General features: G+C 52.2%; 1 protein-coding gene across 30 annotated transcripts in view; it reads left to right on the forward strand.

Annotated features, from left to right (window-relative positions):
• TMEM63C (transmembrane protein 63C) overlaps window positions 1-27,590 on the forward strand; it is a 77,935-nt gene that overhangs the window by 12,865 nt on the left and 37,480 nt on the right. For 7 of the 30 annotated variants that reach the window (XM_070594330.1, XM_070594341.1, XM_070594338.1 and 4 more), the window contains exons 2-4: window positions 4,937-5,077; window positions 23,107-23,164; window positions 27,382-27,544. In XM_070594330.1, the coding sequence (XP_070450431.1) occupies window positions 27,395-27,544 (150 nt within the window). In that variant the 5' untranslated portion in view covers window positions 4,937-5,077; window positions 23,107-23,164; window positions 27,382-27,394. Of the gene's footprint in view, window positions 1-4,936; window positions 5,078-23,103; window positions 23,165-26,650; window positions 26,801-27,122; window positions 27,204-27,312; window positions 27,545-27,590 lie in introns of those variants that run through there. The other 23 variants (XM_070594336.1, XM_070594313.1, XM_070594311.1 and 20 more) reach the window with 7 other exon arrangements.

Below are 27,590 nucleotides of genomic sequence, written 5' to 3' on the forward strand. Positions count from 1 at the left end.
CATAAAGCTCCCCTCTGAAAAACCTAGGTTTAAACGGCTTTTAATTTCTATCAAACCTTCAAGAAAGAGAGAATTCCAGTATTATTTAAGTTGTACCAACTGTGCCAGATCATAGAGAAAGAAAGATTCCAAATTATTCTGCGAAGCCAGCACAACATAACAAAGACAGCACAACAAAGAGAAAAATTACTAAAAAAAATCTCATTTATGAATATTAGTGCAGAATTCATAAATTAATAGCAACAGATAGAACCACACAGCATTATGTTAAAAAAAATGAATACACTGCAAGCAAGTGGGGCTATGTTCCAGAAATATAGGTTCAATATTAGGAGAACTATTCACATAATTGAACAAACTAATAGTTCAAAGGAGATGGAAAATCAAATAAAAAGCTCCATAAATGCCAAAAATGCCTAAAAGGCATTTGATAAAATTCAACATGTGTCTCTAATTTTAACTCTTATTTAATAGGAGTAGATGGATATTGCTTAACATGATTTTATGCATGTGCATGTGTGTGTGTGTATGTGTGTGTGTATGTATATGTATATGTGTGTATACAGATATCCATACCCTACAAGGAAAAAAATGAGCACCATCACCTTCATTCTTTCACAGTTGCCTGGAAGTACAAGCCAATACAAATTTCGAAAATAGAAATTGTAAAGGGAGACCAATTTATCAATTAAAATTGTAGATAAGCTTGACCACCTGAAGAAAAAAACAAGATAGTCCACTGAAAAAACCATTAGAAATAATAAAAGGATATACCAAGATGACTGCCAACAATATTAAAAACCAAAATGTATAGCTTTTCTATATGGAAACCTTAGCCTCTTTTAAAATGTAATGGAAGGAAACATTTACAATATCAGCAAAATTGCTAAACATAACTAGCAGTGAGTCTGACCAGAGGTGACAAGAACAGCTCTTATTACTGCTGTTCACTCCTGGTTCCCAGCGCTTAGAACAGGGCCTGACGCATAGTAATAGGTATTTGTCGAATGGTGGAACTGGCTCACAGATCAACGGAACAGAAAAGTGGACCCAGACAGTGGTGATCATAGTAATCAACAGCAGATAGTAGTTGCCATGTGCCAGGCGCTGTTCTGCGCCCCTGGCCTGTGGCCTAACCCCTGATCTATCCTGAAGAATATTCCCTGTGCCCTTGAGAAGAATGTGGACTCTGCTGCTGTTGGGTGCAGTGTTCTGTATATGTCTGTTGGGTCCAGTTGGTCTGTAGTGTTGAACATATTCAAGCCGTCTGTTTCCTTGTTGATCTTCTGTCTGGTTGCTATACCCACTACTGAAAGTGGGTTATTGGAATCTCCCACTATTATTGTGTTACCATTTATCCCTTCAATTCTGTCGATGTTCGCTTCATACATGTGGGTGCTCTGCTGTTAGGTGCATATGTAGTTATAATTGTTATATCTTCCTGGAGAGTTGACCTTTTTAACATGATATAATATCCTCCTTTTTCTATTTTGGCAGGTTTTTTTGGTTTTTTTGTGTTTAAAGATTTTACTTTTCCTTTTTCTCCCAAAGCACCCCCCCACCCGGTATATAGTTGTGTATTTTTAGTTGTGGGTCCTTCTGGTTATGGCATGTGGGATGCTGCCTCAGCATGGCTTGATGAGTGATGCCATGTCCGCGCTCAGGATCCGAAACGGCAAAACCCTGGGCCACCAAAGCAGAGCGCACGAACTTAACCACTCGGCCATGGGGCCGGCCCCTATTTTGGCAGTTTTTGCCTTATATTTTGTCTGATCTAAGTTTGGCGACCCCTGCTCTCTTTTACTTATATTTGCATGGAATATCTTTTTCCATCCTTTCTCTCAGCTAAGGTGAGTCTCTTGTAGACAGCACATAGTCGCATCTTTCTACACCCTTGACCTGAAATAACTCGTTTAATCCTCATAATAACCCTATCAGATGGTGCAATTGTGTTCCCCAGTTTTAGACAAGGAAACTGAGGCACAGGAAGGTTTGGTAACTTCTAGATCCAGCAAAGCTGGAATTTGAATCGGCAGTTGTCTCAGAGCTCATGCTCTCTGCATGCATCCTACTCTCTAGTTACATTGAGATTCTGAATCCAGAGGGAGGGCAGTGGTGAGGGAAGGCAATGGATTATTCAGACGTGACTTTGGGACAACTGTCTAGCCCCTTGGGGAAAAAAATAAAGCTGGGCCCTGCCATACTCCTTCCACCAAAATCAATTCCAGGAAGAAAAGATTAAAAAGAAGGAAAGATTAAAAAGAGAGAAAGAAAACTCTAACAATACTAGTGAAAAATAGGGGCAAGTATTTTTAGGATCCTCTAGTGGGAAATATTTTCGCCTGTAGAAAAGTCTGAAATTTCTGTAAGCGAAAGGTGCCATCAAAAAAGTAAAAAAGAGACAAATGACAATTAATTACCTTAACTTAGAAAAACCTCTTAAAAATTGGTAAGATAGATGGGGCCGGCCCTGTGGCCGAGTGGTTAAGTTTGTGCACTCTGCTTCAGCGGCCCAGGGTTTCACTGGTTCGAATCCTGGGCGCGGACATGGCGCCGCTCATCAAGCCATACTGAGGCAGCATCCCACATGCCACAACTAGAAGGACCCACAACAAAAAATACACAACTATGTACCGGGGGGCTTTGGGAGAAAAAGGAAAAAATAAAATCTTTAAAAGAAAAATTGGTAAGATAGAATATAAACAGTTCACAGAAAAAAACAAATAAACAAATAAAGGCTCATCAGTTAATAAACCTGAAAATAATGTCTGCCCTTTCTGATAACTAAAGAATTAAAATTATGCGGGCTGGCCCCATGGCTGAGTGGTTAAGTTCGTGCACTCTGCGTTGGTGGCCCGGGGTTTCACTGGTTCGGATCCTGGGCACGGACATGGCACAACTCGTCAGTCCACGCTGAGGCGGCGTCCCACATAGCACAACCAGAGGCACTCACAACTAGAATATACAACTATGTACCGGGGCACTTTGGGGAGAAAAAGCAGAAAAGGAAAAAAAAGAAGATTGGCAACAGTTGTTAGCTCAGGTGCCAATCTTTAAAAAAAAAAAAAGAATTACACATTGAAACAAGCTATCATTTTTCAACTCTGGTATGGGCAAAGTTTAAAATTTAATAGTGCATAGTGCTGTCAAGGGTGGGGGGGTACCCAGTGCTCCCATGCACGGCCGGGCAGTGCAAACTGGTTCAATTTGTCAGAATTCCACATCCGTGTAACCTTTGACTCCTTACCCCTAGGGATTTCTCCTACAGCGAATCTCACATGCGTGCACAAAGATGTATAACCGAAGATGTTCATTGCTGTTTTGTTTGTGCACCAAAAATGTAGAGAAAGGGGCCGGCGCCATGGCTGAGTGGTTAAGTTCATGTGCTCCACTTTGGCGGCCCAGGGTTTCGCCTGTTTGGATCCTGGGCGCCGACATGGCACTGCTGGTCAGGCCATGCTGAGGCGGCATCCCACATGCCACAGCTAGAAGGACCCCCAACTAGAATATACAACTATGTACTGGGGGGCTTTGGGGAGAAATAGGAAAAATAAAATCTTTAAAAAAAATGTAGAAACAATCTAAACATCCATCAACAAGCATAGATTCAGGTAAATTATAGTGCATTTTTCAGTGGAATGCTAGGAGCTGCTACAAGAATGAGGGATCTGTCTGCGTTGGTACGTGTAGATGTGTGATGTATGTTAACTAACAAAACAAAGGGTACCGGGACGATGTTCCTGGTTGGGTTTAAAACAAGGATGCAGGCATAGATATAGATTTGTCAATATTTATGGAAAAATTCGTAAAGGAAACAAACAGGAAACTTGACCATTCATGTCTGGGAGTGGAGCAGAGGTCTGGGATAGCAGGGGGAATTTTCATTGTGTCTTATTTTGAATGATTTGATTTTTTTTCCCCCATAACCATGTTATTTTCAGAATTTAAAAAGAATATTTAAGAAGAAACCAGTTATAAAGGGAGAATACTATTTAAAATGCCTCGCCTTGAACTTTCTTTTTAAATTCGTTTCTCAGTGGGTCCATGTCTTCTCACATTCATAATTTTAAATCTGGAAGGGCCCAAGAAATCAGCTCCGATCTTCGTTTCGTCCCGAGGCAGATGAGACGTAGAGAGGTTTCAGCGAGCTGCCCGGGGGCCCCCTGGCTGGTCTGTCAGCAGAGTCTGGGCTCCTAGGATGCTGCTTTGAAGAAAGGGACTGATGACCCCTTGCTGTGTAAGCAAAGGTTCATCCATGCAGTTCTTGACCCTTTCCCAGCGTGTAGTCCAGCAAGTCTTATTCCATGGGCATCCACATGGGGAAGCTGTTGAAATATGGATTCCCAGGCACCTTCCTGGACATTCTGATTCACTTTGCTAGGGTAGGGCCCTTAAACCTGCATTTTAGCAAGCCCCTCCCCCCACACACACAAGATGGTTCTGAAGTCCTACTTGAAGTCACCTGATGGTTGTCTCCCCCTCTGATCTTCCCAGCTGAGTCCTGCTGGCAGTGTCTGTGTATCTAGGCTGAAGCCCCCCACCCCCGTGAGGGAAAGCAGGGTGCTCCGGCTCCACGGGGGAAGAGGCGGAGCAGACCTAAGTGCTTGGACTCCCAGAGCAGTGCTCCATCCATGCTCCCCCTCCCCTTGGGCCCCTGCTCAGCTGGGATGAAGGGTGGCTCCCCAGCTCAGCCACCCCAGGGGTGGGCAGATGGATGTGGAGCTGGGGGGCAGACTGGGGGCATCTGGGATGCATCCCCCCAACTCCTGCCACCAGAGCTCCCTGAGGCAAGCCTGTGGGAAGGTGCTGACAAGCCTGTTGGACCTGCGAGGGGCCTGGCCTGCTTGGGCTGGGGGAGGAGCCGAGGGGAAGCTGGAGGAGGCCTGGAGTCCACGCCCACCTGCACTGACAGTGCTTCGTTGTCCCTGTGCCACAGAGCCTCGGAGGAGCCACCTTCGTGGTCAGGAATCGAGCTAGGACTTGGCTGGGCCACTTGGGAGCACCTGAGGACCGATCGAGAGGACGGAGGGCCAGTGACAAGCCGTCTGCTGAGCCCCAAGCCTCAGCACTGCTCCAGGTAGGTGCCCTTGCCATCACCACACCCAGCAGGGCTGAGCCCCCAGCACCAGCTCCCCACTCAAGCCTGGGGAGCGTGGCCCGCCGCTGCCCGTGGCCTGCGGCTGTCTAGTCAGTGCTGGAACGAAGGCCCTCCCTGAGCCCTCCTAAACCTACAAACTGACCAGAGGGGGCAAGGAACGGCCCACTTCCGTTTCCAGTGGACACTGTCCCACGTGACCCTGGCTCCTGAAGCCTCGGAAGGGGGCTGAAGATCCTCTGGACTCCCCCTGCCCTGCAGAAACACCCCCAGGCTGAGCTGCCAGCTGGGGCTCCTGAGTGGCTCTCGCCAGCTGACCCCTGTTTGGGACAGGCCCAGAACCCACCCAGACACGGCTCTTCCGAGAGTCCCCTACCTAGCCACACGTTCTCCTCGGGAAAGGATTCTGACAGATGGCATCTTCATAGACTCTTGGAGCTGGAAGGGATCTTAGTAATATAATCCACCCTCCATCTCTTTCTACCTCTGAAGCATTACTTATGTCAATAGTCTGGTTTAAAATCTCGTAGCTCAACATCTCAGAGGAGTCAGGTGTAATCTTGTCGAAACAGTACAGGAAGCCCCCGGGCCTTAGCTAGCCCTTCCTGGGCTCAGCTGCCTCCTCGGATCTCTTGGGGAACCGGCTGCTCGTGTGCATGGAAAAACGAGAGAACCGTGCCAGGCAGCGGTAGCACAGGCCAGCTGTGCAAAGAGGGCCTCCTCCAGCCTCTGCCCCCAACTCCTACCGTCTCCTTCCATCTCCTGGGTGACTCCCAGCCACTCCTCCCCCTTCATGAAAGGGACATGGGCAGCGATCAGACGTCCAAAGCTAGAAGGTGTTAAAGCCGGGTTAGCATCTAAATGAGGCTTTCATCCCTATTTAGGTCAGTAAATAAGTTATTAAATAAAATCAAGAAAGGATGGGGTAGTCGAGGGAACTATAACTGTGATAAGATTTCTGTTTGAGAGTGTCTCTAAGATCTCTTTTGCGTGAAAGAAGACGTTATCCTGTACGGGCCATTGGCCAAGAACATTGTTGCTGTCATCCATGAAAGTCATCTTAGATATGGTTCTTTTCTGTGCGGATCACAGGGCTTGATGCTCACATCGCCTTTAAATTTCCTGGTCGGTCTTGTGGTAGCCCTCGGGGGCCAGGAGTCTTAGCCCCGGGCAGTATTTCGCTTCTGTCCCTCCGGCCACGCCCACTGCCCCAGCCCTGCCAGACCCTGGTTCCTCCAGTCTGGTTACTGCGAGAGGCAGCATCGAATTGTGGCAAAGAACTCAGGCTCGAGAGTTGAACTCAGATGGGTTCAATTCCCAGCTCCACCACCTACTAGCCTTGTAATCTCAGTGTACTGTCAGTCTCTTCCTCTGCAAAATGGGATAACAGTCCCCTAGGGTTACAGATTAAAGTTAACAACTGTAAAGCACTGCCGACAGCATCTAGCACTCAGGGAGTGCTTAATGCACTTTAGCTCCGATCATTACAAAAGGCTGTTCTCCCCCAGCCACACTCTGCTGCCTGACTCACCTCCCTAAAGCACAGTGCCATCATCTCACTCCCCTGCTCTAAAGTCATCCATGGCTCCCTATTGCCTATGTAGTGACTGTGCTCTAACCTGCCCTTGAAGGACCTCGAAGACAGAAACTCTATCATTTTCCTTGCATGCAATAAGGAATCTGTAATGTTTGCTAAGAGAGAGGGTTTCCACCTTCCAGGTGGGTGAACTGAGTCCCTAAGGAGCAGAAGTGCAGGCACCTCAAGCCCCACGGCTGGGGCTTTGCTCCAGCTCTTCTGCCTCCCCAACCGTGGCCCAGCCCTGAGCAGCCCTGGATGTCGGGTGCTGGACCTGCCCACGGGGTAGGTTTGGTGTCCCTGGGAGCTGCCGGGACCTCGGGTGCAGGGAGCCCTATTTTGAACTCCGGGCCTCGTGGTACACCTCAGAGCAAGGGGAGGACGCCTGGCCTCAGGCCAGAACAGGCAGTGCCCACAGTGATAACACACACTCTCCCAGGAAGTCAGGCTGGACGGCAGACGTGACATCATTGTCCTCATTCATCACTGGGAGGTGGCCAAAAGCTCGGCTCCCGTAGCTCAGGGGAAGCCCAAGGCCAGCAGAGACCACCTGTGATCTGGCGCCCTGGACAGAGAATTCGGCTAGCTCCACACCCCACATCTCAGCTGCTCCCCTGGTGGAAGAGAGGCTGTGTGTCAGGGAGGAACGGGCACTGGGTTGGAGTAGGATGGACTTGTGTTCAAAACCTGGCTCCTCACCTGGCTGGGAGACCTTGGCCATGTCAGTTAGCTTCTCTGAGCCTCTATTTTTCCATCTGTAAAACAGGAGGATAATACCCATTTCATAGGGTTGATGGGAGGCCAAAATGGAGCGAAATGGGGGCAAACTCGGTGGTGTAGTAGTTGCGTTTGTGCACTCAGCTTTATTGGCCCAGGGTTCATAGGTTTGCATCCCAGGTGCAGACCTACATACTGTTCATCAAGCCATGCTGTGGTGGCATCCCACATACAAAATAGAGGAAGATTGGCACAGATGTTAGCTTAGGGCCAATCTTCCTCACCCAAAAAAAAAAAAAAAAAAAGGAGCAAAATGCGCACAGCTCCCATGCAGTGCCCGCATGGGTGGCCCCGGGTAGCTTGCAGTGAATCTGATCAGTCCATCACCATTGTTCTTCCAGGCTGCTGGGCGGAGCGGCCTCAGGCCTGCAAGCCTCTTGCTTTCCCTAGTTGGGCCTCCACTCCCAGATGAAGGAAAGGGGTGGTGTTTTTGGCAGGGGAGGGGAGGAGGAGCAGCCTGACTCTTCCCAGACTCCTGGTGGGGGTGAGAGGCGCCGCAGGGAACAGCCGAGTTCCATCTGATTTTCTCAGAGTTTTCCGCTCGGGGGCTGCCAAGCTCAGGAGGCCAGGAGCGAAGTGACAGGGAGGGAACAGACCAGACCATGCTGGTTCATGCAGAGAGGTATTTCTCTCTTGATTCATTCAACAAATGAATGAATTTGTTGGGATTCCAGGCATTGTGCCAGGTCCTGGAATGTTCAGCTGCAAGTAAGACAGATGTGGACCCAGCGCTCATGGGGCCTTCCTTCTAATGGGGTGGGGGCAGACAATAAACAGCGTAAGCTGTGGATGACGTCTGTAAGAAGGCGATCAAGGCGATGGAAAAACAGAATGGAAGGGGGACTGGGAGCGCCAGGGGAGCTGCGTTATTACATAGGGTCATCAGGACCAGCCTCACCCAAAAAGTGACATTTAAGATGCCAGTTGTCTGCTCCCCTCAGGAGCCCCTGAGAAGCCCTTGGGCCCAGAATCAGGGCCAGGTGCCTTTCATGAGATCCTAGGATAGGAGCAAGATCTAGAAACCCCTCTAGTCCCAGCCCAAATAATGTCATGCCCTTCTTCCAAAACCTTCAATAGCTCCCTACTGCCTACGGAATGCAAATCATTCAGCCTGAGGTTCTGGACCTCGTGGTCTGGCCCCAACCTGCCTGTTATCTCTCCAGATCCTTCTCACCTGACCTCTGCAGCCAAGCCAAGCTACCTGCCATTTCTGGAATATTCTGCTCTCTGCTTCCCTCCTCCACTCATTTGTCCCCTCTGCCCCTGTCCTCGCTGGTTTCTGTCAACCTAGAACTCCCACCTGCCACCCCCCTGAAGCCTTCCCTCACCTCCAGGGCTGTGGTCTCTGAGCCCTGTCGCCTTGGCTTGCTCCTTTCTCCTTGCATGGCCCTTCCTCTGCCTTGGGTGCAGGCACTGGTCCCGCTGTGTGGCCTCCCCACCTGCTGGAAGTGCCCTGGGCAGAGCCGATGGCTCTTTCACCTCCAGCAGGTGTAGGGCTCAGTAGACGTCGGCTGGGCTGCATCGAGTGTGCCCAAGCGCAAAGGCCCCCAGCTACGCTGGGACAAGCCTGGGGGAGGCTTCGGCCCACTCAGACAAAGAAGGCAGAAAGGAGAGGCCAGCAGGAAAGGAGAGAGGGAACTAAACATTGGTGAGATTCGATGGAGGAGCTAGTGAAGGAAAGGAGAGAGAAATCCCCATCATATTTTGTCCAGAGACACAGTCTGTCAGAGCCAGAAGGACAGGTCTCTCTTCTTCCCCAGAAACAGCCACAACTCCCTTCAGCATCCCGGGTCAGTGCCTGCTTGTGTCTAACTAGAACACCTCTTGCTGCAGCCAGAGTGCATTTCCTCTGCTTCCATCCTCTGGATTCGGGTCGCTATTTGAGTCCTCATTCGGCATGGATCCGAGTGGCTTTCCTGACCCCCAACCCAAGAGGCAGGAGCAAGGTCATCATGAGGCTGACCCCTGGCTGGGGGGCCTGTGCTCTGGTTGAGGGGGCCAGCGACCCCTAGAGCCCCACAGAGACTGCCTGGGGGCCACCGTAAGTCATGGAGGTTGTGCCGGTCGCCCTCAGCCTCTCTCGAGGGCTACCCCTCATCACAAGCAAACCTGTAAATGGAGGGCCCCCGACAGCAGCACTGTGACTCCCGGGCCCCTCGGGTTCCCGGCCCTCTCTGCCCCCAGGTCTGTGAAGCCCTGTGAGCCAGCCCCGTGGCCTCTGCCATCTGGCCCCCACGCATCGCTGGAGCAGCTGCGCTCACAGAGAGCGCCCCTCCCTCCGCCACCTCCGCCTCTCTCCAGCTCCCGCCTCGAGGCAGCCAGCGAGGCTCCTGCCCCATTTAGACAGATGGGGCCTGGTGCCCCTCCCCTCTCTGCTGCCCCGGAGGTGGGAGGTGGTGCGTTTCCATCTGGGGGACCCGAACTCTCTCTGGGGAGCCTAACACCGTCTGAGCCTTCTTCCCTCTCCGCACGGTGCACTGTGGTCTCCTCCTGGACTGTCCTGCCCAGTCCCCCCAGCCCTCTCCAGCCCCCCACTGTCCCCTGCTTCCCGCCTCCGTAAGGCAGCTCCTCTTCAGCTCAGATGCCCCATATGTGCTCGACGCTGGGACTGTGGCTGCTGGGAGCAGACTCCCTGGGCTCAAACTTGCCTTCAGCGGCAATAATTCCCATTTTGGGGTTGTGAGGGTTAAGAGAGCCTCTGCTTGCAGAGTCTTAGCACAGGGCCTGGCAGTAAGTCCTCAACTAATGTGACGACTGCTAGCCATCCTTTATGAGCTGCCTTGGCTAGCACCTCCTCCAAGCAGCCTTCCGGATTTCCCATGGCTCAGTCAGGTGCTCCTCTTCTGTGCTCCCAGCACCCCTTGCACCAGGCCTCTGGAGTGCACTTATGCCATCCTGTCATGGTTTCTTGGGTCTGTGTACCCACGAGAATCTTGTGGCTAGACTATATAAGTGCCTTGAGTACAGGAAACAGAGTCTGACCCATTATTTTGCTGAATAAATGATTTCATGAGTGACAGGTGGGCGGCTGGGAGAGACAGATTGAGAGAAGAGGGTTGAGCCTGCCAGCCTGACTTTTCCAGAGCCTGTCCTGAAAGACCAGGGTGCCCACACCGTGGCCTGGGGGAGGCGGAGGAGGCTGAAGAGGAGCCCCATCCCATTATATGGTCTAACGTGATGATTCTCGAAGCAAGGTCCCTGGTCCAGCAGTGTCAGCATCATGCAGGAGCTCAGAGATGCAGGCTCAACCCTCTTCTCTCAATCTGTCTCTCCCAGCCGCCCACCTGTCACTCATGAAATCATTTATTCAGCAAAATAATGGGTCAGACTCTGTTTCCTGTACTCAAGGCACTTATATAGTCTAGCCACAAGATTCTCGTGGGTACACAGACCCAAGAAACCATGACAGGATGGCATAAGTGCACTCCAGAGGCCTGGTGCAAGGGGTGCTGGGAGCACAGAAGAGGATTCTCAGCTCCACCCCAGACCGACTGCATCAGGAATTCAGGGCTGGGCCTGGCTGTCTGCTGAACCAGCCCTCCGGATGATGCTGATGCACCGAAGTCTGAGAACCACTGCTCTGGGGGCGAAGCCACTCAGCTTCACAGGAGGTCGAATCTTTCTCGGGGGACTCTGCTCTGCTGAAAGCAGGTCTGGCTCCTGCTGGCCCCACGCTCCTGAGCTGGAGACCCTTTTGCTGACAGGATGGATGCAATGGGGGACAGTCCTTGTAGACCTGCCCCAAACCAGGGGGCCCTATAGGAGAGGGGGTGCTGCTCCCACCTGGCCCTGATGCTAGTCCGTCCCCACCGCCGTTGGCCAGCATCCCCTTGAGGCCAACCCATGCAGCTGTGGCCCCAGGGTGGACATCTGGGGTGTTAGGGCCGAGAGAGACCCTAGAAATCAGTGACTGTATACGCATCTGCTCACGAACATAGCAAAACACACGAATACACACACACACAATGCATAGACGTACACAACACAACGTGCACACAGGCGAACATATAGACATGCATGCACCCCAAACACACACAGGCATCCACAACCCAAACTATGGTCACAAACACATTCCCAAGCCACCCAAATGCCCCTTAAAACATACACAGATACACAAAACTCACACCTCAAAAAACACAAACACAAATGTATAGACCCATTGTATTAGTGTCCTAGGGCAGCTGCAACAAATTACCCTAAACTGAGTGGCTGTAAACAACAGACATTTATTCTCGCGTCGTTCTGGGGCTGGAGGCTGCGTCACACAGCTGGCGGGGCCACGCTCCCTCTGCAGGCCCTGGCTGAGAATCCCGCCGGGCCCCTTGCTAGCTTCTGGGGGCTGCTGGCAACCTTAGCCTTCCTTGTAGCTGCATCGCCGCGGTCTCTGCCTCCATCGTCACACAGCCTTCTCTGTGTGTCTCCACGTCGCCTTCTGATCAGGACGCCCGTCATTGGATTTGGGGCCCACCCTAATCTAGGATGACTTCATTTTAGCTAATTTTATCTGCAGAGACCCTATTTCTAAATAAGGTCGTATTGTGTGGTTCCAGGTGGACAGGAATTTGGGAGGGACACTATTCAACCTAGGATATCCACACATCCCAAAACGTGTAAGGACAGAGACAGATAGACAGACAGAAACACACACACACACACACACACCTCCCCCCCAGGCAGATGAGAACTCTTAGATGCTGAGGGGAGGAGCCCTCGAGGTCAGAGCTGCCCCCTCCTCCTCTCCGGCCCAGCAGGAAGTAGGTCACACCCTGTTTTAGCATTCATCTCGGGAGCTGCTTTTCACCTCGGCTTTGCTTTTGGTTTGCTTTGGTTAGGTATGCACAGAGCGCAAAATTCAAAAAGTAGAAAAGAGAATACAATGAAAAGTAAGTCTTCTGACCCTGCCTCAGCCTCCATCTAGTTCCACTCCCAGCAGGTGGCTACTGTCAAGTGTCTTGGGCCCCCTTCCAGAGAAAATCCAGACACAGGCAGGGGCTCATTGCATCTTGCTTTCTTCACTGAAGGGAGCATCCGTTACTCTTTATTCTGATTGGCTGCTTTCCGTTGTTTGGGTCATTCCGTGTGTGTGTGTGTGTGTGTGTGTGTGTGTGTGTGTGTGTGTGTGTCCATCTGTGTGTCCCCCCACCTACTGAGGGCAGATCCACCTGCTATTATCTTTCCTCCCCACTTCCTCATCCGTTGCCGGCACAGAGCAGGTATTCATCTACATATCAATGAATCATCAACAGCTGCTTGGGTCCGCCTGCGCTGGGGCTCAGCCCGCTATCTACAGAGCCTCGGGTCTGTCTGTCTGTTTCCCCCCACCCCCACCCCGCAGTGTGTGGCACCATCCACCAGAGCCCATCCTGGCAGCAGAAGGAGCTGGGGTGGGATGGCACCCAGTAGCCTGCCTTTTTGCCCCTGCAGCCGGGCACCCTCATCCCTGCTCTAACTAGGCCGGCTCTGGGCCCGATGGGGGCCTCTGCTGCAGCGACATCTCCCCTCTTGCCCTCCCCTTGCGGTCCACTTGGGATTCCTGCAGAGGAGTCCGTCAGGGAAGAGGCTGGGGGGAGAACACTGCCCCTGGCGTCTTAGCCCAGGGACAAGCAGGGAGGGGTCTGCGGATGAGGAGCCCTTTGCCCAGTCTTTGCTGGCTGACGGCTTGGTCCAGACTTGTTACCACGGAGACGGAATTACAGCAATAACTCAGGGTCGAAGTGAAGCCTGCAGCTTCATCCAGCTGCGGTGGGAATGTATTTGCTCCACAACACAACGGGCCACAATTTTTTTCTGAATCAAGACAGAAATGGACGCCTCGGTCCAAGATTTCACCATGCCCTCAGTCTGCTGATTGAGCAGAACTCCCCGGGGAGATGAAGGGGCAGGGGCTGCCCAGCCCTGTGAGATGGGGAGCCAGGGGGATGTCAGCCAGCAGCAACCTTTGCTCGTCTGTGGAAGGAGGGGCTTCGGTTAGAGGATTTGTCAGAGCCCCTCCAGCCCAAATGCTCCGGGTCTGAGATCACAGGGGCCAGCGAGACCCACTGCCAATCATTCTTTTCTTCCACAAATATTTGTAAAGCACTAAACTCTACCCGGCACAGCAGAGAAAATAATGAGCAAACACAGCCGCGGGCTCTGTCATCAAGGAGGTTTGCATCCACTGGGAGAGTCAGCCATTTGCTGTGTCATCCTGTAAATAAACATCAAATGTACCAGGTACTAACAAAGAGAATGATACTTAACTGTATGGAGCCATTGCTATGAGCTAGGCACTGTTCTAGTGTGCCATGTGAACTGGTCATGTAATCCTCACCCCCACCCAGTAAGGCAGATGCTACTGACATCTCCATTTCACAGATAGGGAAACTGAGGCACAGGGAGGTCAAGACACTTGCCCAAAGACATGGAGCTAGGAAATGGCAGAGGCGGGATTTGGACCCAAGGAGCCTAGTTCTCCTTAGGGACCCACACCTAACTGCCACACTGTGTCTGTCTCCCAAGATGCTCTGAGCCCTGGAATGCGAGAGCGTGGAATGTGGGGGCTTGAGCTGGTCTGGAGTTCTTCCCTAAGGGAGCAGAAATTGAACTGAGATTCACTAGTGGGAGAATGAGTTAACTAGTGGGAGGGGGAACATTCTGGGCAGAAGGACTAGCATAGTCTTCCCATCTTCTGTGGGAGGGAGGGTGGCATCCTTCAGGCACGGAGGGAACAACGAAGGAGGCCAGGGGAAGAAAATGTGGGGAGATTGGGTGAGATGAAGCTGGAGTGGTCGGCAGGCCTTGTTGGCCGAGTGAAGGAGGGGGACAGAAAGCCCCTGCAGCTGACCCTGTCACATCCCGTGGGACGGCTTAGGCCCCCTCGTCCGGGAAGGCTCCCTGGACACTCCAGGTCGGGCTCAGCGCCCCTCGTGTGGGAGCCATGCCCCCAAGGCAGCTCCCCTCACACTGTACGTTGTCATTGCCTCTCAGCCAAGGCCTTTTTCACGCCCTTCTAGACTGAGCTTGGTGAGGCGAGAGACACATCTTTCTCAGCACCCACTACCCTGTGGAGAACTCGGGGTGGAATAAGTGAAGGTTGTAAGAGTTAGGGGAAGGGAGATTGCTGAGGCCTGGGTGCTCCGAGAAGGCTGCCTGGAGGAAGCAGAGTTGAGCTGGGCCTGACGGTGGAGCATTCCTATTGGAGGAGGACCAGGAGGCCTTTCCACAAAGGAGGGGAATGGAGGGAGCAGAAAAAGCCAAGGTCTTTGAGGGGACAAGGGGCCGTCTGTCTGCTGGAGCTGAGACTTCTGGTAGCAAGATGGGGGAGGTAAGACTTGGGGGGTCCCTGGGGCCAAGAGGGCCTCCCCGTGGAACAGGCCAGGAGCCAAGAGCTCAGATGTCAGAAGGAGCAGGGAGCCAGGCAAAAGCTCAGGCCTTGGCTTCAGGCCTTCACCCCCGCCCTGCCTTTCCACTGCTAGCTGTGTGACCCTGGACAGGCTCCTCACCCTCTCTGGGCCTCAGTATCCTCATTTGTCAGAATGGGGACAGTCATCACCCCTGCCCCGACAGGGCTGTTGGGGGTCAGGTGAGATGATGGCTGTGAACACACTTTATAACCTGGAAGAAAGTGCGCACCAGGCCCTCCATCAGGCGCCTCAGAGACAGTCCAGAGGCCAGGCCCATTTCAGGCCCCCGTCCCCACCCCAGGAGGCTCTGTTTCTCTTTCTCTGACCCCTGTTTCTCTTTTGTTTCTTCCCCATAGGAGTCTAGGTTTCGACCACCCTCCAATTAAATTGCCTATGGTGGCCTCAGTGGCCACCATCTTCCACTGCTTGATTAGGGGTGGGGTGGGGAGGCCGGGAGGGGCTGAGCAGGTGGCACGGCAGGCTGGCCCCCCACTTGCCCAAGCGAAAGCTGTGCTGGGGGAGCCACCGAGCCCCCTTCCCTGATCTCTGCACCTGGGTCTTGATGCTGTAGTCAGCACCCTACCACAGCTGCCAGGAGGAGTTATTGATCTGGGGAGGGAGCATGCCTCTGGTTTCCGGGCAGTACCCCAGGGGCCTGGTGGCCACCTTGATCTTCCTGCACGTGGCCCAGCCGGACCCCGTGCGGGGAGAGGGGAGGTGGTGACATCGGATTCAGGCCTTGGATCTTCTTTCTGAGCAGCAGCCTGCACGGAAACCATCGGGCCCCTCCGCTCCCCCCACCCCACCGACAAGCGTCAGCGGGAGCTGGTCAAAGCGAGGGCTCTCGAGGAGGGCAGAAGGATTTGATATAGAAGATGAAGCTGATTGTACGGATGCCTGGAAATACCAAGCTTCCTTTCTAAATATCACTCTTTCTAATTATAAACAATAATACATGCTCTTATTAGTTTTTCAAATTTAGAAAAAAGTTTTAAAAGACGCCTGACAAAACATAGCCCCACCACTCAGAGGTAACTGATCTTTTTTTCTACAGGTATAATTTTGGTTTTTTCTTTCTTTCTCGTTTCTTTTCTTCTTTTTTTGTTTTAGAATTGAGATCATCTAGTGTAACAGCATTATATCCCTCTGTTTTTACCCTTTTGTCTTTATAGTGTGTCAGGAGTCGCCCCTCTCCTCCAGGTGTCTCCCTGAGTCACTGCCCAGCTCCCAGGGACCTGGGCACCCATGACACCCCCACACCTCCCTCTCCTCCTGCCTCCAGCCCCATTTGGACACTATTTTGTCTGCTCACCGACTTGGGGCTATGGGCAGAAAGGCTTGGGCCCCTTGTTGGGGGTGCTGGGGCTGGAGGGCAAGGAAAGGAACCTTCCTGGCAAGGAGAGGGGTCCCAGAGGTGAGACGGGTCAGGGGAAGCCATCCACCAGCTCCCAGCCCTGGCCCAAACGGCTGCCTTCTCCCCTTGCTGCTCTCCAGCCCCTCTGCCACCTGCAGCCTTTCCTCCCCTCTAGCAGAGAGCCCCTTAGATGTGGTACAGATCCGGGAGTGGAGCCTGGCTTCCTGTACCCCAGAAATACAGCCCTCCTGGGATGGGCTAAGCAACTCTCTCCCCCGTTGCGCCTTCAGAGGCCGTATGATGTAGTGAAGCCAGACACTTAGATTCCAGTCCCGCCTCTTTCTTGCTCCAGTCGTGTGACTTTAGGTGAGTTACTTAACCTCTTTGAACCTCAGTTTCCCTGCCTGTGGAATGAGGATGCTGATTCCTACCTCTTAGGCTGCTACCTCTTAGCCTGCTTGTGAGGCATAAATAATGGTCAGTGGGACAAGCATAAGAAGACGCCCAGTGCTATGGCTGACCCATCACAAATGTCCACGTCTCCTTCGCCTTTCTCCTTCTGAGGCCTTCTCAGGGGCTGTGCCCACTTGGGCCTGGAGCGCATCCCCAGAATTCTGTATCAGCATTTACTTTTCTCCACTTAGCTTCTGTCTTCAGCCTGGGGGCTTCATTCCTGTTTGCTGGGATTGCTGTTCTCTGCCTTGGGGGTGGCATATAGCAGAGTGATTAGGAGGGGGCTGGGTAGTCGAATATCCCAGGCTCGTGTCCTATTTGCTCCCTGGCTATGTGACCTGGGCTAGTCACTTAACCTCTCTGTGCCCAAGATTCCTCATCCATAAGATGGGATAATAACAGAACCTACCTGTTCTTTGTATAGGAAGCAAAAGCCACTCTAAAACTTTAAGCAAAACAGAATTTAATACAGAGAATTACATGCTCACAAAATCATCGGAAGAGCTAGAATCTGAGTCTGCAGAGCAGAGCAGAACTGACCCACCAGACAAACCAGTCCTCAGCCACAGCTAGGATGGGACTGCTGGAGCCATGAATTCATGTCCCCTCACCTGTAAGCCAGGGATCAGGGACCCTCTTCAGCCTGTACCACGATTGCCTCTCGCCCCACCCTCACCCACACACACATTCCCCGGGAGCCAGAGGCTGGGCATCGATCTGCTGCAGAGAGCTCCTTCTTCTCCTCAACACTGCTTGTCAGCAGAACACAGCCCAAGCATCAGAAAAATGGCCTCCTCCTCCCTTCCGCCTTATAAATCTATCTCCTGTGCCTCTAATTGATGGAACTTTATCTGTATTCAGAGCCCCGGCTGCAAGGATGTGTTGGAAATGTAGTTTTAAGCTTCTAGCTTCTGAAGTATAGGAAAGCACACTAGAAAGAGGTGGAAATGGATGCTGAAGGCCGTCGACCCTATCCAACATGCAGTCTGATAGGTTTGTTAACCCAGATGATGCATTAAGAGACTTGGCACAGTACCTGGCACATAGAGCTCATTCAGTAGGTGTTAGCTGTAAATCTTATTATTGGACAAGGGTTACCAACGAGCATCGGCTGACTGCCCGCAGAGAGAAGCAGCAGCAATGCGTTGCTCTGCGTGGTACTGTCCATGGTGCTGAGCGTCCTTTTGTGGGTCCTAGCTGCTGGCTGCCTAGCTGCTTTAGTGGGCCTGATGGCAACATGGAATCCCAATCTACTTACCTCATGCTGGGACTTCAGGGGGTACTGAGAGAGCTATTTAAGAGCTTCTGAGGAAGGCTGACCTCAATCCTAGGAAGAAGATAGCAAAGGCAGCAACCAGCATTTGGGGTACTGGTAGTTTACAAGAATGTCTCTATGCACTATCTCCTTTAACTCTCATAAACTCTATCATAGGCAGGATGGACATAATTATATCCATTTTGTAGAGGGGAAAACTGAGCAGCAAGAGGTTAAGTAGCAGCTAATAAACAATAGAGCCAGACTCACACCCAGTCTCCTGACCGAAAGTCTTATGTTCTGTCCACTCCATGACATGACTTTGGGGAGCAAGATTTGGTAACCAATGATGTGCCGTGGGGAGGCAAAAATGAGTGACTCAGGTACTTTCTGCACACTATGCAAATGTGTGCAAGTCACCCAAATTTTATTATTTCCTGCCCCTGAGTGTGGCCCTGGATAAAGGACCATCTATCTTTCATTGAGACCTACTACATCCTGGTCACTGTGGGAGTACTATGGAAAGTATAAGAAAAAGACATGGGCCCTGCCATCAAGGAACCCATAGATTTGTTGAGCAACTGGCCACTCATGGGAAGATGGGAGGATAGCACCAGGCAGTGGTAGCAAAGGCCAGCTCTTTAAAGAAGGTGAGGACAAAGTACAGACTGTGCTGGTCATTGGAAGAAGACTTTGGGGAACAGGATTTGAGCTGGCCCAGGGGCTGTAAGTGCTGAGACCAAGACCCAGCTAGGCCCAGGAAGAAGTGGCTCAAACTCAGTTAGTGTGGGGCCAGCAGCTCTAAGAGACATGGGGTCAGGATAGAAGGCACGATGGTGCCCCATGAAGAAAGTGGCAAGACCAGTGGCATCTGGCATAGGGGAAGATGCAAGAACTTGGGGATCCCAGTGGAGAGGTGGTGTGGCCCTCTGTGGATCACTAGCCAACTTTCCACAGTCTCAGAGGAAAGGGAGTGGGGAGGAGAGATCTCCCAAGAGGAGAATATAAGCACAAAGTCTCATGAGCTGCCCCACTGCAACATGATTTAAGGGGCCCTGAACTTCTATCCTTTATCCCTCAATCTCTTCATCCTCCCTCCTTATTTAGGGAGAGTCAGAAAACCCTTCAGATCTTCTAGAATTCCTTATTTAGCTGCAAAAAACCCCTGAGAATCTTAAGCTAGTGTTTATCCTGGCTGCACATAAGAATTGACTGGAGACTCATTCTTCAAGTCTGAAGTGGGACATGAGTATCTGGATCCAGTAAACTCCTTCCAGGTGATTCCCGTGTTCCAGAAAGCCCAAGTTCTAATCCCAAATCCACCAGCCTTAGGCAAATCTCTTAGCCCTCTGGCAACCCAGTTTCTTCATATGCAAAGTTGGGCAAACCATCTTTTGCTGTGAAGATATGGGGTGCTTGAGACTCTAGGGCAGTTTAGAGCAAGGAAGGGCTCACTGATACTTAGGGGAAGATTCATGGCCAGCTGGCATGGTGTGTGTGGGATGACATTAACCGGGGTGACACCCCCTTCCCAGGTCCTCCTCCAGAGTGTCCTGCCCCCTAGCAGAGAGAGGGAACCTGAGCCACTGTGCTGATGTCCTGGAAAGGGTGGAGGGGAGATCTGAGAGCAGAGGGCACGGAAGGAATGTGAAGAGAGACCCAGAGAAGAAGGGGTGGCCATGGTCAGGAGCTCCAGTTTACTTAAGGTCCAGAACCATGGGAAATAATCTTTCCTGTTGTTAACAAAAAGATGATGAATTATTGAAGAGACTGAGAAGGCCAGATGGCGGGGGCGGGGGGCAGGTGCTGTGGCTCTGTGCACTCTCGGGGGGACAGGGCTGGGAGGGGAAGGTGGAATCTCCTCACCCACAGCTTCTTCTCCTAGGATGTGGCTTATGGCTATAGTAATTTGCTCTCCAAATCAAAATGCAGGCCCTATGGACCAGCTCCTGAGAACTCATGGGGAGGGGGGAGCAGAGTGGGCTCTGGGCAGTGGCAGAAAATGCAGGCTGTGTCTCTGAGATATCTGGAATCCTAGGTCCAGCCTGGCCCTTAGATACCTCCCACTGAAACCCCTCATCTTACAGAGGATGAGGCTGTGGCCCAGAGAAGGGAAGGCACCTGCCCCAAGCCACATAGATGGCCCAGAGCCCAGCTTTCCTGAGACTGCTCAGTCCACAGTACTTTCCACTGCACCATCCTGGAAGGCTGGGAAATGTTCTGTCCCTGGATGGGGCTTGAGCGAGGGCATCCCCTTCCTCTGCCCCCAGCCCAGCACTGCCAGCCCAGCAGAGACCCAAAGGGCCCAGGAAGTAGCCCAGCAGAGAGTTACCAACTGCCTGGGTTCAAGGACCAGCTCTAGCACTGTGGTCTTAGGCAAGTTATTTAACATCTCTGGGCCTTAGTTTTCTCTTTCATTCTAGTACCCCAGGGTACTTGTGAGGATTAACTGAGCTAGTACTTAAATGGGAAGTATTTATCCTATGGTAAGTGCTCAATAAATGTTAACTATTAATAAAATTGGCCCCTCCTTGGTCTTCCTGGACCACCCTAGCTCTGGGATTTGGGCTCCTCACACAGAGGACTTGGCCTTGAGATGTCTAGCTCACCTGGAAGGAAAAGCGGGGAGCAAAGTGTGGCCTAGCTAGTTAGAACAGCAGTAGCTGAAACCAGGCGAGGTCTGGAAGCCTGGGAGTGAGCGACGGGCCAGAGGAGTGATAAAGACAAAGTGAGTTCTGTTCAAAGCCTTTGCCCGGTTGCTGAGGGAAAGTTTGCCCAGGCCTAGGATTGCCTAGCCTCCAGCTTTTGCCATGGGAGGTTAGGATGGGGGAGAAAGGGGAGAGGAGGAAGGCCATGCACTCCCCTGTCGGATAAGATGTGCAGATGAGAAAGGGACTGGAGAATCCTGACTCACCAAACAGCATTGACACCGTCTCTCGCTGCTCCTCCTTGGCCCCAGAGCAAGGCTGACATTTGCTTTTCATGCACAGGAGGACCAGAGGCAACAGCCACGTACAGGCTGCAGTTTGAGGGGTAATGGACAGCCCTTCCCACACTCCACGTCTCTCCTCTTGCCTCTTCCAGACTTCCAGAATGGTCCAGTCTGGGCCCCTCTCCACCATCTCACAAACAAGCTGATGACGATGATGACAGTACTAGTGAATACTGATCCCATGTATTCCTCAAGCACTGTGTGAAGGGCTTTATGTGAAGGATCTTATTTCATCTTCACAGCAACCCTGGGAGACAGTGCTGTTATTACCTCCACTTTCCAGATTTGAAAACTGAGGCTCAGAGAGGTGAAGTCACTGTTAATGGTCACACAGCTAGCAAGGGTGGATCTGGGATTTAAGCCCAGACAGTCTGGTTGCAGAAAACCCACTGCTCCCTACTGCCCTGACCAGCCTCCCTGTGCTCTGCTGTGAAACCCAGACTCCAAAGGGAAGAGTTCCCTGAGCCCCCTGCACCGGCGGGTTGGTGCCCCTGCTCTGTGTTCCTTGAGCATGCTCGGTTTTCAAGTTTTGTTCTTTCCAGTGCTGGTGCTTTGATCTCCGGAAAGCTTTCTGACCCTCTCCTTCACACCCAAGAGCTAGCTTTCCTTCCAGAAAGAAGGAACGTCCAGGCATGGTTTAGGGTGAGAACAAAAGGCGGGCGCTGCTCCAGGTTTCCACGGCAACAGCCTCCCTCATTGCTGCCTCTACTTGCTGCCAACAAAGCTGAGGAGGGTGGCGAGGGCGGGGTGAGGCTCTCTTCTCTCTTCTCCTTCCTCACCTCCCCTTTGGGCTGGGCAGCCAGGTGAGCTGAAAGCCTGCACCCGACCCAACCCTGCTAGGTGCATTTCCCCTTGCCTCCGAGCTTAGAGGCTGGGACCTTGTAGCTGGGGGTCCTCCCAGGCAGAACAGCAACTGGACCAGGCCTCCCAACAGTGATCCTCTCCCCATATCCCAAAGCCTGTGAGCTTTCTGAAAATGACCTCACATTTGTACTTCCAGGGTCTACACAGGGCCTGGCAAGAGTAGATACACAATGAATTCTTGTTGAATGAATGAATAAGCAAATGAAAGGCAAACCAGTAATCCGTCCTACACACTAACCATGACTATTCCTTTTCACTTTCCCAAAATGCCATGCTCAGTCTCCCCTCTGAGTCCAACACTGTTCCCTCTGCCCATGCTTCCCCACCGCAGTGTGCTGATTCCCACACCTCCTCCCGCCTCCACTTGGAGTTCTCTCCCTCACAGAAGGCTTCTCAGACTGCTCCAGGGAGGTCCCTTCCCATGGCTCCTTTCACCTGGGCTATTGGGCTATCAGAGTGTGCGGTGGTGTGTACCTTGCATGCTTGCATGCCTCCCCAGTGAGTCTGGGAGCCTCGGGCAGGTGGGAATGGGGTCTGCCAGGCCCCCAGAGCCTGGCATGATGCCTGGCTCCTGGTAGGTATTCAACCCTTCTTTGTGGAAGGAAGAAAGGGAGGGAGGGAGAGGAGGAGGGAGAGATGCTTTTGGAATGACAGAGAATGAGGGAGAAAAGAGCAGCATCCAGCACTCAACCCTGCTTAGAGCCAGATGGAAGCCAGAGCTCTCCAGAGCCCAGGACCCCTCCCCTCCCCTCATCACGCAGAGTCTTAGCAAATTATAACAGTCACATGTCCTGTGGTTGTGTAGCAATTCACCAAGTGCTTTCACATCCTTGGCCTGGTTCCAGTCCCCAGCAGCCCTGAGAGGGGCTTCTTAAGCTGTGCCCCTCATTTTAAAGGGGAGGGTTCAACCAATGGTGCTGGGACAACTGGAGAGCCACATGCGAAAAGACAAACTTAGACCCTTACTTCACACCGGTCACAAACATTAACTCAAAATGGATCATAGACGTCAATGGAAGGGCTAAAACTATAACACGTTCAGGAGAAAATCTTTAAGACCTTGGCTTAGGCAAAGGTTTCTTAGATACAATACCAAAAAGCATGATCCATAAAAAAAAATTTGATAAATTTGACTTTGTCAAAGTTTAAAACTTTGGTGCTTCAAAAGACGCCGTGAAGAAAGTGAAAGACAAGCGACAGACTGAGAGAAACTATTTGCAAAACACGCCTGTGATAAAGGAGGAGCAGCCTGAGCCTAAAAATGAGAAAAGGGGCCCTGAGGGATGATGCGGCCAGCGAAGCCGTCCTGGGTCCCTAAGTCTCGTGGTCTCTACACTGCTTTTGTTCTTTTGCAGCAGCCCCTAGCTGAGTGGAGCCTCCAGGCGTGACTAGGAACCTCACTGAGCGCAGACTCAGGTAGGAGAAGTCTCACCAAGGTCTTCTGACTCGCGGGCTCCGCATCCCTCCCCCATTTTCCACCGGCTTCCTCAGCGCGGGCTCCCCTCAGTGGCCACCCGCAGAACTGTAGCTTCCTGCCGCAGCTCACCGGGATGCCGCGACGGCTGAGATGCTGCCCCATCCGCCAAGAGACCCCCAAATGCCACTGCTGCTGCTCTGACCCTCTGGCAGAGGGCTTACTGTTAAGCTGTACTGTGTTCGATGTGAACTATTACAGGTTTACATTTGGCTGAACATGTTAGTGTAAATGAGGTAACCAGCGACCTGGGGTCATAAAACGGTGGTCAGCCTAGGCAGAAAGAGAGGGGAGCAAAAGTGGGGAAACTTAAAAAGAGGCAGGAGACTCCCTGATCCTGTTAGATGCTGATCTGGTGGGTAGGAGGGTGAGTTCTTGTGCTCTCCTTCCTTTTTCCAGGACTCATCTCATGATACCCCCTCTCCCTATTTTTGTCAGTTAGCACTGGGAGCTCCAGCTCCCAGGCCACCTCTGCTCTCCTGAATGCCATTCCTTTTTCCTTTTTTCCCTTCTCCATCCCCATCTCCCAACCCTCCCCAACTCCTGAAAATGTTCCGCTGTGCCCCCTGGAACTCCGCATCCACTTTCCATTTTACAAATATCTATGTGATGCTTCCTGTGTGCCAGGCACGGTTCTCCGCAATTGACAAATCTCAATCCACTTACTCCTCTTAACAGCACTGTGAGGTGGGTGCTAATTGCCAGCACCATCCCCATTTCCAGATGAGTTAGCTGGGGCGTGGAGACAAGTAGCTTGCTCGAGGTCACTCAGCAAGCAAGTGTTGGAACCGGGGTTCAGTGTCACAGAGCCCACGGTGTCCAGAAACACCCCCAGCTCCTTAGTCCCTCAGCTTCTCACTGGGAACTGAAACCCGAGACTCCCCAGGAGCCCAGGACCCTTAACACCCTCTCGGGGTGGTTTCTGTTTCTCTTCAACACCGCTGGCCCGGAAATGGGACGTCTTTCTAGCTCTTCTTTGCAACTTCCAGACTCTTCCTCCTTCCTGTCCACTAAAGCCCCCCATCTTGGACCCACAGGCGTCAGCCCAGACATCCTACTCCCCTCTTTTTCACAGGCATCAACCCCTCCCCCCAGATCACTCCCCTTCTTCTCTGAAGAGTTCAGTTTCCACTGTCACTCGGTACTCTCCCTGTCTTCATTCTAACTGATTTCAACCTCCACATATCCCCGAAGAGGGTCCTTCCGACACACTCTCCTCTCAGTTCCTTGCCCTCCCTGCTCAGCCGCTCACTCCATGGTCATGCCCTAGACCTTATCACTACCCACAACTGCCATCCCTTCTTCATCATCTCGGTCGCCCAGCTTGTTTTCCAACAGCCGCTTCCTGTCTGTCAGCTCACACCCTCTGGTCCCCAGCAATTCTTTCACCCCCCAGAACTCCAGCACCCTTCGCTGTTCCTCACCCATCTCGTGTCTCCTTTCTCTCCTCACCTCGCTCAAATTCTGTGGCCAATCATTAAAATTGCTCTCTTGCATATACCTTCAGACCTCTTGTCTCATTCTCACACCTGCTTGGGAAAACCTCCTCCCCAATTAGCTCTGGCTTTCTGCCTCTTCCACTCCTGCAGCCACGCATGTGAATGCAGCTGGGGAAAGGCACAGGGGGTCTCACTGCTCCTATTGTACCTTCAGGACCCTGAATCTCAATGGTCCTTAGTGCTGCCTGCCAAGCCTACTGCGTTCCCCTAATCCAGCCACTCGCTCACTCCTCTAGACTTCTATTGCTACCTTTTTTCCTGTCCTCAAACATCCCACGGCTGCCCGCCAGCACCAGCGTGCACTCATCTGAGACCTTGTTTCCTCTTTTACTGAGAAAGTACAAGCAGTGGGAGAGAGCGTCCCCAGGCTCCACCAGGACCCCTGCCTCCCCTCCTGCTCCCGTGGGTCAGCATTCCGGCCCTCGGTGAAGGCCGTGTTCTCCGCCCGTGCACTAGTTCCCGCCCCCACCCCCATCCACACATTGCGCCAGCGAGTTGTCTTCTCTCCTTCATCACCACATTTTTATTTTCTACCAGATCATTCCCATCAGCATACACCGTGCTGCCATTTCCCCCATCCTAACCACTTCTGCCTCTCCTTACTCTTCCAGAGTTTTCCTGCCCTCTGGCTCCTGTCCCTCTCCTGTCATTCTTTCCTGGACCTCTTCCAGTCTGGCCACCAATAACCCCCACAATGCCTTAACTACGCTAATTCTCGGTTTTCATCTTACCTGACCACATCAACACCACTGGTCCCTCCCTTCTGGAAACATTTTCTTTATTTGGCTTCCAGGGTACCCCCCTCTCCTGCTGTTCCTCCTTCCTCACTGCCTGCTCTTCTCAGTCTCTGTTTCTGGTTCCTTCTCATCTACCAGCCTCTATGTAGTGGAGCATCCCAAGACTCAGGCCTTGAACCTCACCCTACACTCGCTGCTTCAGCAATCCAGTCCTGCACTTCCAACAGTCATCCACAGGCTGCTGATGCCCACATCCACGTCTCCAGTCTCTCTTCTGAATTGTGGACTCACATATCCAGCCACCCGCTCGACATCTTAGCGTGTCTGAGACCCAACACCCGATCTCCCCACCACCCTGTGCTTCCCACCCTGCACGTCCCGTTTTTCCCCTCCAATAACAGCACCTCTGTTGTCCCAGTTGCTCAGGCCAAACACCTCCGAGTCGTCCTGGGCTCCTCTCTTTCACACTCCCCATCCAATCTATCGGCAAATCTGGTTGACTCCACCTTCAAAATATTTCCAAAATCTGACTACTTCCATCCTGGTCCAGGCTACCATATCTCTTGCCTGGATTGTAACAACTTCCTCCTAAGTGACCTCTCTGTGTCTCCTTCTCTGCTTGCCCCCATTCATTCTCAGTGCAAGGGTCAAAGTGATGCCTTTAAAACCTGAGTCATTCATGTCGCTCCTTGGCTCAACCTCCCCTCCCCATGCCCTTAGCTCTCCCCTGTCCAGTCAGATTGGCCTATTGGCTCTTCCTCAATGTTCCAGGCAAGCTTGCACCCTGGGCCTTTTGTTCTGTCTGAAGTGCCCCCTCCCCCCACCTCCCACAGCTACATGGTTTGCTCCCGCTCTTCAAGTCTCTGTTCAAATGTCAACCTCTCAGTGATACCTTCCCTAACCACCCTCTCTACAGCTCTAATCTCACCCTCACCCTGCACTGCTCCTCCCACTAGAATCCCACAAGGGAGGGATTTTATTTGTCCTGTTCACGGATGCATCACCAGCCTTAGTCTGGCATAAAGCAGTTGTTCACCAAATGTTTGTTGAGTGACTGAATGAACAAGCCTCCGTTTCTCAAATTGGAGAGAAAAGTTTCTAGGGTGAGATGAGGGCTGGAGCCAAAACGAGTGATCTTTTGAAATCAGAACAACCTTGTAGATAAGTCCAAGCAGCTACTTGTCACTTCCAGTTTTCACCTGCGCTTTCCGCTCTTGTCCATGCCTGAAGAACATTGATGCCAGTGACCGTGAGCCCTGCATTTGAGTCTTACCAAGATGCTCAGGCTCGCTGGATTGGCTCAGGTCCCCAGGCAGGTGCTGATCTCCCTGGTTAGTTCGAGGTAAGACAGTGACGTTTACTGAGTCACTGCTGTGTGCCGGACACACGCATCCATACTTAATTTAGTCTTAGGAGCCATTGCCTTTCCTGGAAACTGGACCAGAGCATCCTAGGATGTTAGAGGTGATTGTCAGCGAGCCCCGTCTGTGCGGCATCCCATGAATGCAGTGGTTCCATCCTCCAAACTGAATATTTTCACTCTGAGACCTGACCCGCCTTTGGGAAGTTTCTTCATTTATATACAAGAAAAGCTTCACAAAGGTAGACGTAGGGAGACCCATTTGGATGAGCATTTTACAACTCTTTTTGTAAAGGGATGAAGTGATCAAAATAAGAATGCTCCCGGGGAATCAGGCTCACCTGTCATCGCAGCCCTCAGTGTGAAGAAGCTGTTCTCGTACAGGGTAGGGCTGTGGGCCGTGGCGGGGCTGACCTCCTGCCTTGACCAGTTACAGGCTGGCACTGGGCGCTGGGTCTGAAGCGCACTGAGCACACCTCCCCCCACCTCCCCAGCAGGCTTCTGCATTTTGCCTAGTGAGGGCGAGCGCTCGTGTCTGACCTGGACACCCCTCCGTTCACCAGGGAGCCTCCCAGGATGGCTGTCTCGCCGGGTGACCTGAACGCGGTGGAAAAGACAAGGAACATGTCGGCGGCCGACTGCTTCCATTCTCGGAACACGGTCCTGCAGGGGCAGCCCTTCGGGGGTATCCCCACCGTGCTGTTCCTCAACTGCATCTTGTGGGTGGTGAGTCCTGGGCACTGCGGTGGGCAGACAGTGATGCAGCAGAGGC

Source organism: Equus przewalskii, chromosome 25 (assembly GCF_037783145.1).
Source record: "Equus przewalskii isolate Varuska chromosome 25, EquPr2, whole genome shotgun sequence".
NCBI lineage: Eukaryota > Metazoa > Chordata > Mammalia > Perissodactyla > Equidae > Equus > Equus przewalskii.